We start from the raw sequence: 18980 nt of genomic DNA, 5'->3' as shown, positions 1-18980 counted from the left end.
TGAGAATTATAATATTAACTGTCACCAAAATAACCAGGATAGGTGGGTGACACCCAAAAGTCCAAAATAAAAACACTGAAATTTATCTTACAGTATTTGTAAGTACTGTTTATGAGCAATATCTACTGTTGATAGCATAAACTGATTTTTGGAATTGTGATATTCTGGAGAAAAAAAAAACCCACAAAAACAGGAGACCAAACCAACTGAAACAGCCATATTATCTACTTTGATAAAACTTTATTTTCAGTGGCAAGCTTGTAGCTGATTCTTGCTGAATCATCTAATGAGCTGAATTATCTCAGTCAAGACACATTCTCTCTGCAACCTCAGTTTCCTTTTTTTTTTTTTTTCTAGAAAATGGGGCTATAACAGCAGCTTCTTTTGATGTCACAAATAAGCTCCAACACTGCCTGCCTTAGTTATCAGTTATGTAACTCAAGGTACGCAAGTGGTTTAATGTACACTTGTAATACATGAGCTAATTTCTGCAGTAAAAAATTGAGTTTTGGTTCTTCCCAACCTTTGTGTTAATAGCTTTAATACTGGAAGGTAATATAAAATTTCAGAAAATCATCCACATTTACCCATAGTCAATTGCATCACCAGAGCTAAATATGGGTTATTTACACTCATCTCTCACCCAATAAACATAATTAGTTCCACTTTTTTTATCAGCAAAAATTCAGAGGCATCACATCATTTAATGTGAAAACCAGCAGTGCTTCATTAACAGGGAAAATAAACTCAAATAGTAAGTTGGTTATTCCAACAATAGGCACTTACAAGAACAAATCTGAGAAACAGAAACTCTGACCCATCCCTATATATTCTAAGCACTCCTGAAGTAACACAGAATTTGGTAACAGCTGTAACATCAGCACTTGCTAATTGTCCAGTTGCCTATGGCCTGTCCACACAATTAAGCCTAGAATGGCAGTGACCCCCCTAGTATTTGGGAAGCACCGCTGCACAAAATAAGGGCCATATTAAATTGATGCTGTGAGAAAAAGCATTATGAGAGAACTTGACATTGTAGGCTTCTGAGTGGAATGCACCAGCCTCCAGCCTCCTGTGAAAATTTTGCTCATGTGGCAAAATTCACTATGTTAGTACGTGATGCCTCAGTTAAAAACACTCAAGAGCCTTCTCACTAAACCCTCACTGAACCCTCACAATGACTCTGTGAAGTGTGTCCCATCATTCACATTTGCAGGTAAGAAAAATGAGGTGGGGAGAGGTTAAATAATCCAAGGTCACACAACTACAGAGAGTCAAACTGACCCAGAGACCACACTACAGGTAAGTACTTTATTTCTTTTGAGAATATTAATATCAATTCAACTATCATGAAAAGAACCTGAAACAGCTATTGACTCTAGAAAGGCCTGAGTAAAAGGAGATGTGGAAGTGGTGTCTGCCACCAGAGTCCCTGCTTTAGTTCCCTGTCCTCACCAGTGTCATCAAGAGCTGGTTGTGCTTCCAGAAAGAAAGAACATTAGAATTCCAAAGTGATGCTGCTTGGACCCCTCACTTGAAATACTAAAGACTGGATCCTTAAATGTGAGGGTTCTTTCAAGTTCCACATTTGTAGGAAGCACTCAGAAATACGGTTTGTCTTAGTGGAGCTACAACTTATGTTCAGTGATGAAGTTTTGGAACTTTCTATCTTACGAAAAATGCAAGCTACCAATTATTAATGACAATTTCCCAGACGTAGTTATCAGGATACCAACAATATGGAATTCCTCACAGCAAACATGTAGTAAGACTGACTATTTAGCCTATGCGATTATTGCTCAAAAATGAAAGCCTCTCATACTTAAAGTAACATCAAATCTGAGTTTACATAGTAGACTAGAAGAAAAATACCTTCTTCTTGTTGGTAAAAGTCTCATGGTATTTTTATGATGCAAATAAAAATCTGTTGGGAGTTCCCAGAGATGAGGTTTCCCTTCAGTGGGATGAAAAACTCCCAGGAAGAGATTAATGGAATCTTGTCTATCAGCATCTAAAAAGCAAAAATAGACATTTTAGGAAATCACTACTGAGGTATACAACTCAGGAGAATGTTTTCTCAGGAGGAGAAGAGTACAACTGTGATTTCATAAAACATACCTTTGAAAATAATAGTATTTATACTTCAGAAGTCATACACATACACAAAATCTAAAATAGTCACTAAGATTTTGAGCAGAATTAAAATCTTGCTTCCAAATGTTTCCTTTTTGCTCCATTCCTTTCATAATCTAGAGGACAGTGAACACACTGTCGTGAATTTTGAGACTCTTAAAAATCTTCAAGAACTGCCATAATACCATAGTGATTTTATTTTTAGGATAAGAGCACATTTTCACCATTCTTTAGTCCACCAGAAACAAATACATCTTCACTTTGTTACAATGACAAGCAGAGATTGTCAGAAACAAATAAACAAAACGATCCAACACTATCCGTATTCTGTTGCACAACCTTGAACAAGTTGGTCTGCATAGTTTCCGCTTCTAACCCTTGAAGAGATATTCTCCATTTCTTTATTTTCTTTTTAAAAAGATTTTATCATTTGAGAGAGAGATTATTCTCCATTTCTCTAGCAGAAACAATGTTTACAACATTTTCTGTCCCCTCAGCTGTGGGCCTGGCCTATTCCCTTCTGTGTCTGATAATGAAGGCAGAGTGGGCACATGGATAACAGCCTCATTCTAACTATTCAACCACTCCAAAATTACTAACCACATATGCACATATATTGTATTTCCTTCCTTTTCTAATTATATTTTGGTAAAAATGATGATAAGCACTAAAGGGTTTCATGAAGCACCCTTCCCATTCTGCACTGCCCCCCACCCCCGCCCCAGCATCCTTCATTGTTTCCCCTCATTTTCTGCCTTCCATTCTTGTCTCAGAGCCCTGTGTATTCAAGTTTGGGGCAGACATCCACAATTAAATAATACCCTCTTTCTGAAAATGAGCATAGAACTAAAAAGACAGCACAGTAGAAATGACTGCTTCCGAAACAAGATAACATTACCATAAAATCAATCTTCTTCCAACAGCTATAGTGAACACAGATATCTCTAAAATTAGCAACATTGTTCTCATTGGACTATTTGGTCATCTCAGCAAAAGCAATAAATGAAATATGGCACATCAAGCATGTATTAGTGTTATTACTTTTTGACAGGAAGTGTTCCATTAAAGCAGCATTTACCTTTCAGGCCAAAAGTAATATATAAAAGGGATGTGTTTATATGCTGAGCAAATTTGGGACCTTTTTGCCACTTTTGAGGGAAAACAAGTATTAAATAATGCAGACATTACCACCCCAATTTGCACCCTCTTTACACAACACAGAAGTAAACATACTGCTTTTTCCCTAAGATTTTATTTATTTATTTATTTATTTATTTATTTATTTATTTATTTATTTATTTAGAGCAGGGGGAGGGGCAGGGGAGAGGGAGAGAGAGAATCTCAAGCCAACTCCACACCGAGCATGGAGCCCAATGCAGGGCTCGATCTCAGGACCCTGAGATCATGACCTGAGCTGAAAGCAAGAGTCAGATGATTAACCGACCAGGTGCCCCCATACTGCTTTTATAGTAATTACATTCTGTATGCTTCCTGAATAGCCTTAATGGCACTTAATAATTCATACTATGCAGGACCTACCTCAAGATATCTTAACCAACTGAGCCACCCAGGCGCCCTCCCTACCTCAAGATATCTTAATACTATCTAGAGAAGCTTTCCATTTTCAGCCATATTTTCAAGGAGCCTTTCATCCTTTAAACCTCAGAGTTGCTTCCCTTAACTTTTAACAAGTATGATAAAATGTGAGATGTGAAAAACCTAACCAAATAAAGGATATTCCTTCAAAGGATCATAATGAAGACTTGCTGAATGTGCTGCTTCTATAAATATATATCTATGATGCATATGGTCCCTAACTAAGGACTCTAAGGCCAGTTTAATGAGCCTGAGGATCTTTTCCTGACTACTCTTGACTGTAAATAAGACAACCACCCTCAGGAAGACAGTAGAACTTTGGATATGGACAAGAGCTTAACATAGGTGGGTTCTCTGTAGTTGTGGATAATAAGAGGGCAATGATTACCTATTTTTGTACTCAATCATGCTTTAAAGGAAAAAAGAGTAATGTAGCATTCACACTCCACTCAAATAGCTAAACACTAACCAGTTTTATTATGTATGTATTAAATAGATCAGGTTTGAATATAACAATTCTTATTATTTTTAATTAGCAAAAAAAATATTTTAGAACTAGAATATTTATTATTCTAATATTAAATTAAGTTTGTGATGAAGTGGCCTCTGAAATCAATAATGAAAAAGAACACTATTCAATAAATAGTACTGTTTAATTACTGCAGGGGAGAGGACAATAAAGTTAGGTCCCTACTTCATACTATATAATGAAATAAATACCAATTAAATGTGAGAAAGACAAAGATCAACACTCTAATAGAAAAAGAGAAACATGCAATTTTTGAAAGTCAGAAAGACAACAAACCTACCAAAATTCAACTTCACTAGTCATCAAACAAATGCAAATTAAAACAGAATACCATTTTTTACCTATTTAAGCTGGCAAATACTTATCAAAATGGGCACTTCCATGCTCTGCTGAGGGAACATTAACTGCTATACAGTATCCTTTCTCTAAGGCAATTTGGCAACACAGGTGTTCCCTGCTTTCTGAAAGTCTGCATTATGCCACTCTGCTTGGGAAAGACCTACATTAGTACCTGCTCACATTAATGGAAAGAAATCTGAAGAGGATTTTAACTTTTATGAAAATAGCTGTTACTATACTAACGCAGAGCTTTCCTAAAAGCAAAGTGGTGTAACTCAAACTTCTGGAAAGTAGGGGGATACTCCTCACTTTATGCCATTTCAGCTTACCGAAGTTTTCGTGGGGTATATACACACACATACACATATATGTGTATGTGTGTGTAAATACATATGTACTTATGTATAGATAGATATATTTTCAGAGCTTTAAATATATATACATATGTATTTATGTATAGATAGATATAGTATAGATATTTTCAGGACTTTAAATATATATTTTATTTTATATATATTGGTTTGAGATATGTATTTTATTATATATATATTTAAAGCCCTGACAATATCTATACTATCTGACCTAATAAATATGCTTCTGGAATTTCCATAAGATAACATCAAAGATATGCAAAAAAAAAGTATGTTTAAAGATGTTTAAAAGGAACCTAAATGCAAAATAATAACTAAATAACTAAATTACGATGTTTCTAAAGGATAGACTGCCATAAGGCTACTAAAAATCATGTTGTAGAAGAATATTTAAGGTCATAAAGATTACTCACGTTATCTAAAAGGGCAAAAGCAGAACATAAATATTACGTGTAGGAAAGGCTCATGTTCTAAATATGAACAAATGGCTGTCTCTGGAAGGTGAAGATTATCTGACTTCATTGTGAGTTATTCTGTACTTTCTATAATTAACACATATTACTTTCATCACTGAAAAGAAGAACTACCCTTCATTCACTCACCCAAGAACCTACTATGTTCTGCACTAGGGACACAGTAATAGACAAGACTGACTCTGGCTCTGGGTGGCGGCAAACAAACATATATACAAATGAATAATGGACAAGGTACATTCAGGGGATGTAAGTTCTATGAAGACAATGACACAGAGTGACAGGAGAGCAAAGGGAGAGGACAGGGCCCCTTGAGTTGGGTAGTCAGGGCAGGGGTAGAGGCTGCAGGGTCTGAGGAAGTAACATCTGAAGTGTACAAATGAGAAAGAGGTGGTTACACAAAGCTCTGGGGGCTGTACCCACACAGAAGGACAAACACACACAAAGGCCTGAAGGAGGAACAGACTGGGCAGCTCCAGGAGCAGAAGGAAGGCCAGGGAGGCTGGCGGGCAGGGGACAGCCATATTAGAGACAGACGGGGCCAGGCCACACAAGGCCTTGTAGGTCACCGCAAAGAGCCGTATTTTAAGTGTGATGGAAAGCCCTGGAAGGGCTTTTAAAGAGGCATGTGATGCTATCTGACTTCAGTTTTAAAAAGACCCCTCTGGCTGCTGTGAAAAACAGGAGCCCACGTGTGGAGGCAGAGAGCTGAAGCAGGAGAGACCACGGTTGTTCAGATAAGAGCTGACGGTTTCTTGTACCAGCACGGCAGGAGCCAAGATGAAAAACAGCAGAAGCATTTAGGGTATATTTTGGAGGCTGAGACAATGAGATTTGCTGAGAGATGGGACTGGGACAGCGAGGATAAGTAAGGAAAATAAAGGAATCAGGGATGATTCCAAGGTTTCTGAACTGAGCAACGGGTGCTGAGGTGGAAAAGGCAAGTGGAGAAATAGGTTTGAGTCAGAGTAAGGAGTTTCTGTCTCAGAACTGATTGGTTTGAGATTCTTGTTAGATATCCGTAGTAAGAAATTTGGGCCCCAAGGGACACCTGGGTGGCTCAGTCGGTTACGGTCTGCCTTTAGCTCAGGTCACGATCCCAGAGTTCTGGGATCGAGTTCTGCATCAGGCTCCCTGCTCAGCGAGGAGTCTGCTTATTCCTCTGCCTGCTGCTTCCCCTGTTAGTGCTCTCTCTCTCTCTGACAAATAAAGCAATAAAATGTTTAAAAAAAAAAATTGGGGCCCCCAAGACCTTTCCTCCCTAGTGTCATCCCCATAAATAGTTTATATCACATGGCAAAAGGGACTTTGCAGATGTACGTGAGGTTACTAATCACTGACTTCAAGATAGGGCAATTCTCCTGTGTTACCTGGGTGGGCCCACTGTAATCACATGGATCCTGCAAAGGCAGAAGAGGGAAGTAGAAAGGAAGGCAGAGAGATAGACGCACAAGAAGGATTCAATGTACCACTGCTAGCTCTGAAGACGGAGTGGGCCATAAGGCAAGGAAGGCAAGCAGCCGTTGGGAACTGAGAATGACCCCCAGGCAACAGCCATCAAGGCCATAGGGACTTCAGTCCTTTAACTGCATGGGATTCTGCCCTTGACCTGAATGAGCCTGGAAGCCTCCAGGTAAGAGCCCAGTTGTCTGACACCGACTTAATTTTGGCTTCTTTTTGACTTCACTTGATTTCACTGCCTTCATTTTTACCAGCCTTGTGAGACCCTAAGCAGAGAACACAGCCGATGCTGTGCCCAGACTTCTAACCCACAGAAACTGTGACATAATAAATGGGTGCTATTTTAAGGCACCAATTTTGTGGTAATTTATTATAGAACCGATAGAAAACTAACACAATATTCAGGAAGAGATGCTAGCTAGGTGGGCTTTTGGAAAAAATGAGTCTGGAGTTCAGTAGAGAAGTCAAGGTTAGAGACACAAAGGTGAGTGTCAAATGCACAGTATTTACAAGCTGGATGAGATGCCCCTAAGGTAAAAGTGTAGAGAGAAAAGAGAAGAGGGTTTAGAAATGGGGCAGGAGATGTCACTAGGGAGACTGAGAGATCACAGAGGTAAGTTTTAAGAAACAGGGAGTGGTCACCCGTGATAAAAGCTGCTGAAAGGCTGAGCAAGATGAAGACAGAGAAGTGACCCTGGATTTGGCTAAATATGGAGATGGCTGGTGATTTTAACAAGCATAGGTTCAGTGGTGGAGAGATGCCCGGTGAAGCAGGTGGAGAGAACAGGATAGGAGAGGAAACAGGCACGCAGATCACTCAAGAGGTTTTGCTTAGGAACGTAAGGAAAAAGGACTGGAGCTGGAGGGGGACGTGGGACTGGGGAAAGGTCTGATAGAAAATACTAAGGAAGGGTCTGATGGAAAATACTAAGGAGCGCTTTCATGCTAATGGAAATGAGGCAGTAGAGAAAGGGAAACTGATGATGTACAGCAATGAGAGTCTACTTACAGGAAAGCATGAAGGGATGGGATTCAAAGCATGGCAGAGGGCTTGGCCTAAGATGGGACGGGGCTACTCCAACCACTGTAACACAATACAGAAACTAGATGCAGATAAGGACAGGCTCTGTTTTGAGAGGGACAATGAAGAGGGAGTTCACCTCAATGACACATTCTCAGTGAAGTACAAGGAAGCTCCCCGGCTGAGATTGGGGTGCTGTAGATTTTAGAAGACATGAAATGGTATGAAATGGTCCTTTTGGAAAGTGGTCATTTCCAAATGGTCATTCCTCTCAAATGAATATACTAGAGAAACGTAGTAGAACTGTTTTGAGTGTCCTTTGGAGAACTGCAGTCAGTTTAACACGGAGTGTAATTAGTTACAACTTTTTCTCTTGCATGTTTAACTGCCTTGGTTGCAGCACAGGTGAATAGTTATTAATGTTATTTAAAATGTTATTAAAACAAAACATTTTGCCAAGTGTCTTCTTCCGCTAGAGCCAAACACAGCTTGTCCACTCTAAACCTGCTGTTAGAAGGATGACCTTAGAAGGCTGTCTCACTAGTCTTGATAAACTAAAATGTTCTCCTCCCTTGAACGCCCCTGTTCCAGTGGTGAGCAGAAAGGGAGAAAAACTGTTCCACTACCTTACAGTATGATCATTAAGCTGAGTGTTTCATGTTTCCCATGTGTGGTGAGCTTTACAGTCTTTACTTTGTGAACTTCTCTTTTTTAAAATATCTGAGAAGGATATGATTCCCCTCCATGCGTACACACACACACACACTCACCACAATTTTAAATTGCACATGTGTGAATGTATGTGGGCATGTATGCATGTACACAGCAGATCTATTATTAATTGTTGAAGATATCCTGTATCTTTTTTTCTTTCTTGTAACAGGATTTAAATTCAACAAGCTTCAGCAAGAAAATTCAGCTTATCAAAACGTAAATGTAAAAAAAAAAAGGTTAGAAGGAGCTTAACAAGGTCTTTCAGACAGTTAAAATTAGAAAACTCTTCCTAACATCTGAAAGGAGTACCTAGGTATCTCTTGTTGGCATCCTCCAACTGCCGATGTAACCAGCTATGTTAGAAACCAAAGGTACTTCTTAAAGACAAACCTCAAAGCATGCTAATATGTGAAGCCTCAAGAACAGTTTTTTAAATGAGCTTGAAAGAGAGTCAGGTGGGTTGCCTATAAAGCATCAATCTGTCTATACAAACCGATGATAAAATTCCTAACAACCTAGGGCAACAAAAGGAAAAAGAAACAAATGGGACGACATCAAACTAAAAAGCTTTTGCACAGGGAAGAAGACCCTCAACAAATGAAAGACAATCTATTGAATGGGAGAAGATATCTGCAAATGATATACCCAATAAGGGGTAATACCAACAATATATTAAGAACTCACGCAACTCAATACCAAAAAAAACAAACAACTGATTGAAAAGTGGGCAGAGGACCTGAAGAGACACTTCTTCAAGGAAGGCATCCAGATGGCCAACAGACATATGAAAAGATACTCAATCAACATCACTAATCATCAGGGAAATGCAAATCGAAACCACAATGAGATATCACCTCACATCTGTCAGAATGGCTAGTATCGTAAGACAAGAAATAACAAGTGCTGGCGAGGAATCAGAGAAAAGGGAACCCTTGTGCACTGTTGGTGGGAATGCAAAATGGTGCAGCCACTATGGAAAACAGTATGAATGTTCCTCAAAAAAGTAAAACTAGAACTACCATATGATCTGGCAATTCCACTTTTAGGTATTTGTCCAAAAAAACCCAAAAACACCAATTCAAGAAGATGTACCCCTATGTTCATTGTAGCATTATTTACAATAACCAAGATATGGACACAGCCTAAGTGTCCATCGATAGATAAATGGATAAAAAGATGTCTCTTTCTCTCTCTCTCTCTCTCTCTCTCTCACACACACACACACACACACACACTCAAAATGGAATATTACTCAGCTATAAAAAAGAAAGAAATCTGGATAGACCTAGAGAGCATTATGCTGAGTAAAATAAGTCAGAGAAAGACAAATATTGTATAATTTCACTTACATGTAAAATCTAAAAAACAATACAAATTAACAACAACAACAAAAAAAAACAGAAACAGACTCATAGATACAGAGGACAATCTGGTAGTTGCTAGAGGAGAGGGGGAACTGGGCAAATTAGGGGAAGGGGATTAAAAGGTACAAACTTCCAATTATAATATAAGTAAGACATGGATGTTGCAATGTATAGCATAGAAAATATAGTTAATATTGTAACAACTTTGTATGGGTGATAGATAGTAGCTAGATTTACCATGATGATTACTTAGTAATATATATGAATGCTGAATCACTATGTTATATACCTGAAACTAATATTGTACATCAACTACACTTCAATGACAAAAACACTCTATGAGTGGTCCTGCTTCCCCCTCGGCCAAAAAAGTAGCACCAACCTTTTTGATCTTTGCTGATGCATGAAGTGGTAGTACCCTACTATAATTTTATTTTTCTTATTATGAGTGAAGTTGAGTTCTTTCATATGTTTAGAATCCAATTGCATTGCTTTCCCAATGAACTGTACATGTCATTTGCCCATTTTTTTCTCTTGAACTATTGGTCTCTTTATATTGGCTTAGTCCATCTAAAGGAAATACTGGCTCTTTACATCTAAAGGAAATTAGCATTTTTTGGTAGGTTTCAAATTTCTCCTTAGCTTATCTTTTGACTTAATTTGCTCTTTGTCTGTCTATATTACATTTTTTTGGTAATGAGAGGAAAAAAATTCTTAACAACCTAATGTCAAGTGTCTTCCTGCCCACCCCAGAGGAGTAACATGAGGAGATTAAATTCTCTAAAGTTATCTTGAGTGCTTTAAAGAAAATGGTTCTAGAAATAATATTAACACTATATGATATCCATTGTAATTTTAAAGTAAGTTGTACGCCCCAAGGACAACACCATGCTTCTCAACATAAAGTCTGTTTTAGCCACATTATTCATAAAATAATTGCTTTCAAAGTAGCTCCTCTTTCAGTTGTACACAGTTTTGCTTTACCTTTCCATTATGTGCACATGACACTTTTTCATGACCATCTTCTATCTTTTAATAGTCCTCCTTGCTTTTTAAATCACATACAGCTCCACATTCATTCTCTCTATCCCCTAGTATTATTAAAAAATCACTTCACTTGGTCCTCATCTGTCAATAATGATTCCCATTATAGGGACAACGATGAGAGAGGGCAGAAGAGTGGATGTTTCCTTTCCATTGGGGCAGTTTTCCACCTTTCCCAGGGTAACCCACCCCCAGAGAGATATGAACTGTTGGCACACAACTTACACAAGTGTTACAGGTTGAGTTGTGTCCCTCCTCCCCCAAAAGATACGTTGAAGCCTTAAGCCCTGGGACCTGTGAATATGAGCTTATTTGGAAGTTGAGTCTTTGCAGATATAATCCAGTTAAGAGGTAGACCCACTAGAGTAGGGCAGCCCGTAATCCAATATGACTCGTGTCCTTACAAGAAGAGAGAGAGAGTCGAAGGGAAAATGTCATGTAGACACAGACACAAGGGGAAAATGTCAGGCAATGTCAGAGGTAGAAATTGAAGTGCTGCAGTTGCAAGCCATGAATCACCAGAAATCTTCAGAAGCTATGCAGCAAGTAAGGGTCCTCCCCTGGAGCCTTCAGAGGGAGCATGGCCCTGCTCGTACCCTGATTTTGGACTTCTAGCCTCCAGAACTGGGAGACAATAAATCGCTGCTGCTTTGAGCCACTTAGCTTGCGGTATTTTGTCACAGAAGCCCTAGGAAGCTAGTGCAACAAAGCAGAGCCAGTGAGAATGCCTTCAGAGAGATAACCTGAATTTAATCAAGGTTCTAATTGGTAAAAACAAGTGAAACCAATTGCAACTTTGTGTTTTAGTGATTGATAATAACCAATTACTTCTAACTCGCACTGTAGCCAATTTGAATACATCAATACATATTAATGTCTTCACTGGTAACCAGAGCATCAGGTATAATAAAGGATGATGGAAATGCTTTAATGTTTTTACTTTAGAAATCTAAAATTGAAACTTATGCCACTGGCCAGAATCTCTAAATTCTATTTCCCTGACTCTCAATTTTTGCTTGGATTACTCTACTTTGATTTCTAAGTATTGAACCCAGTTCAAGGAGCAGGCATAAAGAGGAATATCTAAATACTCATAAGGTCCACAGTGGACTCTGTGGTTTATGTTATACATTGAGCTTACCCAGAATACTACAATGAGCTCAGCGAATTCAAAAGAAATGATCTGAGCCGCCTAAGAGCATTGCTGATAAGCTACATGCTACTAGGCTGGCATACTTGGTCCTATCAATTTTGTAATTCAGGAAAAGGGGGAATTGGGTAGAACATGGGTAATAAATTAACTCATGCGTTTATTAATTCATCCCACAAATATTTAGTGTGCCATGAGCAAAGCACTGGGGACACTGTGGTGAACAAGCTGCACATGGGGCTCTCAGGTCTCATGGCAGGAACTAATTGCATCATGAATGATTTCACTGCAATTGGAAAAGCACAGAATGCCATTAAAACAAACACTGGAGGACCTTCTTTGAGCAAGTAGAAAGTAGAGTGAGCTCTAAAGGCTGGCTAGGAATTAGGAGAAGATTGCAGTCATGTGTTTCAATGGGTGGAACAACATACGATTAAGCCTGTGGCAGAAGCAGCCTAATTTATTCAGGGAACTGTGAGAGGGTCAGTGTGTCTGGAGAGTAGCAATGGAGGATAGGAATGGAGTAAATGACAGGACATTGAGGTAGGCAGGGGAGACCACATAAGACCTACAGATTGCCTTGTACTTCCCTCCCACGCTCACCAGGCTACCAACCAGCTTCTGGCTCCTCCAAAGTGGGTGAATAGGGAAGGTCTTACTTGATATGGTGAGCTCCAGAGTGGACTCTATGATCCCCACCCTCCCCTCCTGGTGTTCACACCATAATGTGATACTCTCTGCTATGGTGAGAACTGTCTTCCCCAAAAGATACATTGCAGTCCTAATCGCAATACCTGTGAATGTATAATCTTATTTGAAAATAGGGTCTTTGCTGATGTAATCAAGTTAAAAATTCACACTAAATTAGGATGGGCCTTAATGCGATATGACTGGTGTCCTTGTGAGACCAGGGAAATCTGACACTGACACAGACACAAGAAGGAAGAAGGCCATGTCACCACACAGGCAGAGACTGAGGTGCTACTGTCGCAAGCCAAAGAACATCAAAGTTTGCTGGCAAACCAGCAAAAGCTAGAAAAAAGCAAGTCAGGATTCTCACCTATCGGTTTCAGAAGGTGCCTCCCTACCAACAACTTGATTTTGGACTTTCAGTCTCCAGAACAGTGAGATAATAAATTTCTGCCGCTTTAAGTCACCCAGTTTGTGCTATTTTGTTACAGGAGCCCTAGCAAACTGATACCGATTTCCCTTGTGTCGGGGTGGGATCTATGATTTGCTTCTGAACAATGGGATATGGCAAAGGGATGGGCCATCACTCCCACAATTACGAGACTCTCTTGCTAGCAGACTCATTCTAGAGACTCACTTTCCCTTGCTGGCTGTAAAGAAGCAAGTTACTAAGAGTCCCAAAGTCACAAAAAACTACAAAGAACTGAATTCCACCAACAAACACGCAAGTAGGGAGCAAATCCTTCCCTAGCCAGACCTCGGATGAGACTGCAGCCTGACTGATACCTTGCAGCTTGTAAGACTCTGTGCAGAAAATCCAGCTGAGCTGTGCCTGGACTTCCAACCCACAGACACACAGACATCGTGGGATAATAAACACAGGCTGTCTTAGGCCTAATAATCTGTTACACAGTATGAAAAACTGATCCACTTATACTGCAGCTCAGCAAACTGACTTGGCGTTCTCTCTGGGAATGGAACATGCTGAATGCTGACTCTATGGGTGCTTTCACGCATGCCTCGGAAGTTCCCGTCACTGGGGACTCTCTCGCAGTTCCCTTGGTGTGGGCCAAGCATCTTTTCCTATCAGTCTCTTGCAACTCCTTCCTTAGGAATCCAGTGATCACCTCCTGGTTCTTGCCGCTAGGGTCCCTCTGGCCAGGACTGAAGCCAATCCGATGCTACTACCCTCCCTCACGAAGCCTACATCTGGACACCAGTAAACACTCAAAGATCCTTTGGCCTGGGGCGCCTGGGTGGCTCAGTCGTTAAGCGTCTGCCTTCGGCTCAGGTCATGATCCCAGGGTCCTGGGATCCAGCCCCGCATCGGGCTCCCCGCTCAGCTGGGAGCCTGCTTCTCCCTCTCCCTCTGCCCCCCACCTTGTGATCTCTCTCCCTCTCTCTTTTGTGTCAAATAAATAAATAAAATCTTAAAAAAAAAAAAAAGGATTTTTTGGCCCAACTATATCTAGGAGGGCAGGCCCTTCCCAACACAGCAGCCCTCTCCTCAGCCCATCCCTCTACTTCAGCTTTGCTATACAGCAATCCAAAGTTAACAGCTCTATGGGGTCCCTCCAATAGCAGAATATGAGGATTTGATCTGTGATATCTATCGTGTTGGAAATTCCATCAGAATGGAGGCAGCAGAAATACCATTTTAGCAACTTGTTACTTTGAGTATTCACAAGTCATAAAACAAAAGATATAATTTAGTGCTAATGCTACTATTAATTTCTAGCTGACATTTTAAACATTAGCTTGTCAAGACTATGACCCCTATTTTAAAAATAATGATTAAATACCCTCAAACAAATTTATGTATCGCAAGGTGACAGAAGCCAAGGAATCAAAGTATTTTGCATTACTGGGTGCCCGGGTGGCTCAGTCAGTTGAGCGTCTGCCTTCAGCTCAGCTCATGATCTCAGGGTCCTGGGATCGAGTCCTGCATCGGGCTCCCCAGGTGGCGGGAAGCCTGCTTCTCCCTCTCCCTCTGCCCCTCCCCCACCCCCCACTCGTGCTCTCTCTTGCTCCCTCTCTCTCAAATAAATAAATAAAATAGTTAAAAATTTTTTTAAAAAGTCTTCTGCATTATTTAAAAGCTCCTCTTATGGGTGGCAAAATGCAAAACTAAACCACCGAAAATACAAAATTTATTCATTCATTTATTGAACAAGTGTTTATTGAGCACCGTCTAAGTGAGATTCTATTTTAAACTTTTAAAATATTTAATTTTGATCTTACTTAGCCAGATTGCTTAAAAAAGGTAGATGTATAAGAAGAAAAATGCATATCAGATAAAACTTTAGAGATGCTTATTATTCCAAAATTACCTGAAAAAGCATTGCTGTAATATCTAGACAGAGTCTGCATGATGTCTTTTGAGTGCTGGGTCCATGGTGCTATCTTTCTGTAGGTTTTTACACGATGAACAAGTTGAGAACCACCATACTGAAGGGACAGGGTATCCCCATGATCTTCATAGAGTTCTTCAAATAACCTAAACCAAAGAAAAACAAACATTACAAAATTTTACCAGAAGTATTACACATGTTGTTCAGTTAGCCACATATGAATTCCTATGAGCCTTTCAAGCAGACTCTTGATGATAAATCCACATGCAAAATATATGTACAGTAATAGTCTAATAAGTAAAAAAGTCATAGAAAACACTAAAATGGAAGTAGGAGCACCAAAACCCACCACCACCAAAGCCAGACCAAGGTGGTTCTAACCTTACCGAAAGACTCCTAACTTTCTTCAGGCTGCCAGATCAATTTACCTCCCACAACAGAATTTTCTACCTTTCTGGAAAAAGGACATGCTCCTGTCACTGACAGATAAACCATATTCTTTCCTAAAAACACATGTTTGAAACTTGTATTTCTTCAAGTTGTTTAGATTTTCAGTGCTGTGATATCTGTGGATCTGGCCATTTGGAAGTTGTTCATTTTCCTCAACAGAGCCTTTATGACTACCTCAGATGACCAATAATAAACCGTTATTGTATTTTCAAGAACTAGCACACATAATGCCGTAGATCCAATGGACAGTGAAGAAACAGTAATCCTTAATGAAGAATCAATCTTTCATATATCTCATATTTTTAATTCAAAATGTATGAAGGCACATGACTTCTTCTTTCTAATGCAGTCTGGATTTGGTTGTGTTTTTTTTTTAAGATTTTATTTATTTATTTATTTGAGAGAGCACGCATGAGCAGGGCCAGTGGTGGGGGGAAGGAATACAAGGGGGAAGGAAAAGGAGGGGAAAAGAATCTCAAGCCAACTCCATGCTGAGCATGGAGCCCAACACGCGGCTTGATCTCATGACCCTGAGATCATGACCTGAGCCAAAACCAAGAGTCAATGCTTAACCAACAGAGCCACCCAGGTGCCCCTGGATTTGTTTTTGTAAAAACCCACTAGTTTGTATTTATCTAAAGCACTTTGGATTTATATAAAGAGCACAGCATTTATTCATAATCAACACAAAAAAATAAAAACCATGGCAACAACACACAGGTCTTTAATGGAAATATTTATTACAGAATTAATTTGAAAAACGTCTTTCGGCAACATAATTTGTGAGAAGTTAAAAGAAATAAGTTCACAGGGCGCCTGGGTGGCTCAGTTGGTTAAGCGACTGCCTTCGGCTCAGGTCATGATCCCGGAGTACCGGGATCGAGTCCCACATCGGGCTCCCTGCTCGGCAGGGAGTCTGCTTCTCCCTCTGACCCTCCCCCCTCTCATGTGCTCTCTCTCATTCTCTCTCAAATAAATAAATAAAATCTTTAAAAAAAAAAAGAAAAGAAAAGAAATAAGTTCATAGAAGTCCTTATTATTAACCAGTTTCGCTTTCTGTCATTACCAGCATTCAAAAGGTAGAAAGTAAGATTTACCTAACTGCGTCTGTATCGAACTGCAGATTAGGCTTGTCGATCAGTCCCAAGGAATACAGCTGGTACGCCAGAGCGCATTTTCCCACCATAAACTGTGCTGTGTTGGTGCGATCTAAACAGTCCACACAGTTGGTTCGAAGAACACCCGTCTAAAGAGAAATACCGTAAGCCTTTCAACCATTATTCAGTGGCCAAACCTGCTTCTACCCCACTTTAGATTTCTTTTCTTAAAAAATAGAAGAAAAACCGTAGGCAGGGTATTACTCCTGAACAAACAATGAAGAACGTTATAAAAAGGGTCTATTTGCTGCCCACTTAATATTGCTGCAATGGCATCCTTACACCTTGTAGTCTGTATTTGGATTTTCTTCCTGAGCTTGAAATAAAACAGCGAACATTTTCCTCATGTACCAATAGGTAAACTATATGCTTTTTTCCCTGATACACCTCCTTTATTGTACAAACCAAATATTCAGTGGTTGAGGCCGTATCTTTTTTAAAGCATAATTTATATATATATTGTTTCTGGCTCATTTTCCAAAGTGATTCTAATTTATTCTTTTCCCATTTCTGTTTATGTTTTGATTTCCAATAATAAAATTTATCCTGTATAGAAAAACTCCACAGGCATTATTTTAGCTGTACATCATTTGTAAGAGTTAAACACTAGCAGTTCGGCTTTTCAACACCATCCCAAACAGTTAATAATTTTGCATTAAGTGAGAACTCTCTCTCTCTCCTGGCCACTTTCAGAAAACCTCATACACCAGGAATACAGATGCTTTTTATTATTAATATAGTATCTATATACCTGCAGGCGACCAGTGGCAATTACACATCCTCCTAGTTCGTTCCACCTGTGTTTAAAAACAGATGTTGAAGAAAAAAGTCAATAGCATAATCTATATTCATTTTTGGTTCCAGCTCTTTATAAAGAATCAAATAGGGCCGAATGCGCCGGAATAATCAACTGATTCTGCTTACTTTCATTCTTTCTGGTAAGTGAATATGCAAATAACTGAGATGGAATGCTATCCATGCTCTCTTTCCTCACAGAGAACCCAGGAAAGAAGCATCTTATCTCGCCCCAGTGTCCCACACTCAGGCATTTGTCACCCACGTTCAACCAAAATCTCTCTTGCTTTAATTTAAGCCCATTTCCTGTTTGGTTTCTACAGACATGAACAGTAATTGCAGGGCATTAAGCCTTATCCTTCTCCCCTCAACATTAAGATCCTCCACCTCCTCCAGCATTTCTTCGTGGAGCTTTGTTGCATTCCTTTGGTTGTTTCTGCAGATCTCATTATTTTCCTTCCTACTTACTTTCTCCATGTGCTAATGAATGCCTGGGAATATGTTCTAAGTACTATATAATGATATTGATATTTTATTTTAATGACCTAAAGCATTTTAATGATTTAAAACATTTTAATTTCTTTTTTTTTTTTTTAAAGATTTTATTTATTTATTTGAGAGAGAGCATGAGAGGGAAGAGGGTCAGAGGAAGAAGCAGACTCCCCGCCGAGCAGGGAGCCCGATGTGGGACTCGATCCAGGGACTCCGGGATCATGACCTGAGCCGAAGGCAGTCGCTTAACCAACTGAGCCACCCAGGCGCCCTAAAACATTTTAATTTCTTAAAATATCTTCATTATTTCAAAGAAGGTGCAGTACAGAGGACGGTTAACACAATAGGCCTGACTGCTATCCTCAGAAAGGCCTGCTTATATGGTTGGCCCTTGGCTGGCATCTGGGAACTTGTGTTCCCACCATTCTCAAATGGACAAGAGTGGCTCACTGTGCCTAAACTGTCTGTTGAAACAATATGGTTTTGCTGAACATCCTCTTTCCTTATGGGAGTCAGGAATTTTGGTATGTGCCAAGCAGAAGCTGCCTAGGGGACCAGCCTCCAATAAAAAACCCTGGCACTGATTATCTAATCATCTCCTCTGGTTGGCAACATTTCACACATGCTGTGACAACAAGTTGCTGGGGAATTAAGCATGTTCTGTGTGACTCCATTAAGAGAGGACTCTCCGAAAGCTTTACCTATTTCCTCTGGACTTTGCCACATGTGCCTTTTCCCTGTGCTAATTTTGCTTTGTATCCTTTAACCTTAATAAATCACAGCCATGAGAACAACAATATGCTGAGTGCTTTGAGTTTTCCTAGTGTATCACTGAGCCTAGGAATGGTCT

The 18980-nt window shown here is 39.7% G+C and overlaps 1 protein-coding gene across 6 annotated transcripts in view; it reads right to left on the bottom strand.

Moving 5' to 3' along the window:
• Positions 1-18980, bottom strand: part of FIG4 (FIG4 phosphoinositide 5-phosphatase) — a 128826-nt gene that overhangs the window by 62556 nt on the left and 47290 nt on the right. For 5 of the 6 annotated variants that reach the window (XM_045865298.3, XM_045865300.3, XM_045865299.3 and 2 more), the window contains 4 exons: positions 17595-17640; positions 16784-16932; positions 15216-15382; positions 1873-2011 (listed from right to left, as the gene is read on the bottom strand). In XM_045865298.3, the coding sequence (XP_045721254.1) occupies positions 1873-2011; positions 15216-15382; positions 16784-16932; positions 17595-17640 (501 nt within the window). The remainder of the gene's footprint in view (positions 1-1872; positions 2012-15215; positions 15383-16783; positions 16933-17594; positions 17641-18980) is intronic. The other variant, XM_064597989.1, reaches the window with a different exon arrangement.

Source organism: Mirounga angustirostris, unplaced genomic scaffold, assembly GCF_029215605.1.
Source record: "Mirounga angustirostris isolate CCGP_5_RB_7025 unplaced genomic scaffold, mMirAng1.0.hap1 SCAF_8, whole genome shotgun sequence".
Classification (NCBI taxonomy): domain Eukaryota; kingdom Metazoa; phylum Chordata; class Mammalia; order Carnivora; family Phocidae; genus Mirounga; species Mirounga angustirostris.
Note: the sequence above shows the minus strand (reverse complement) of the source record. Positions and strands in the feature narration are given on the sequence as shown.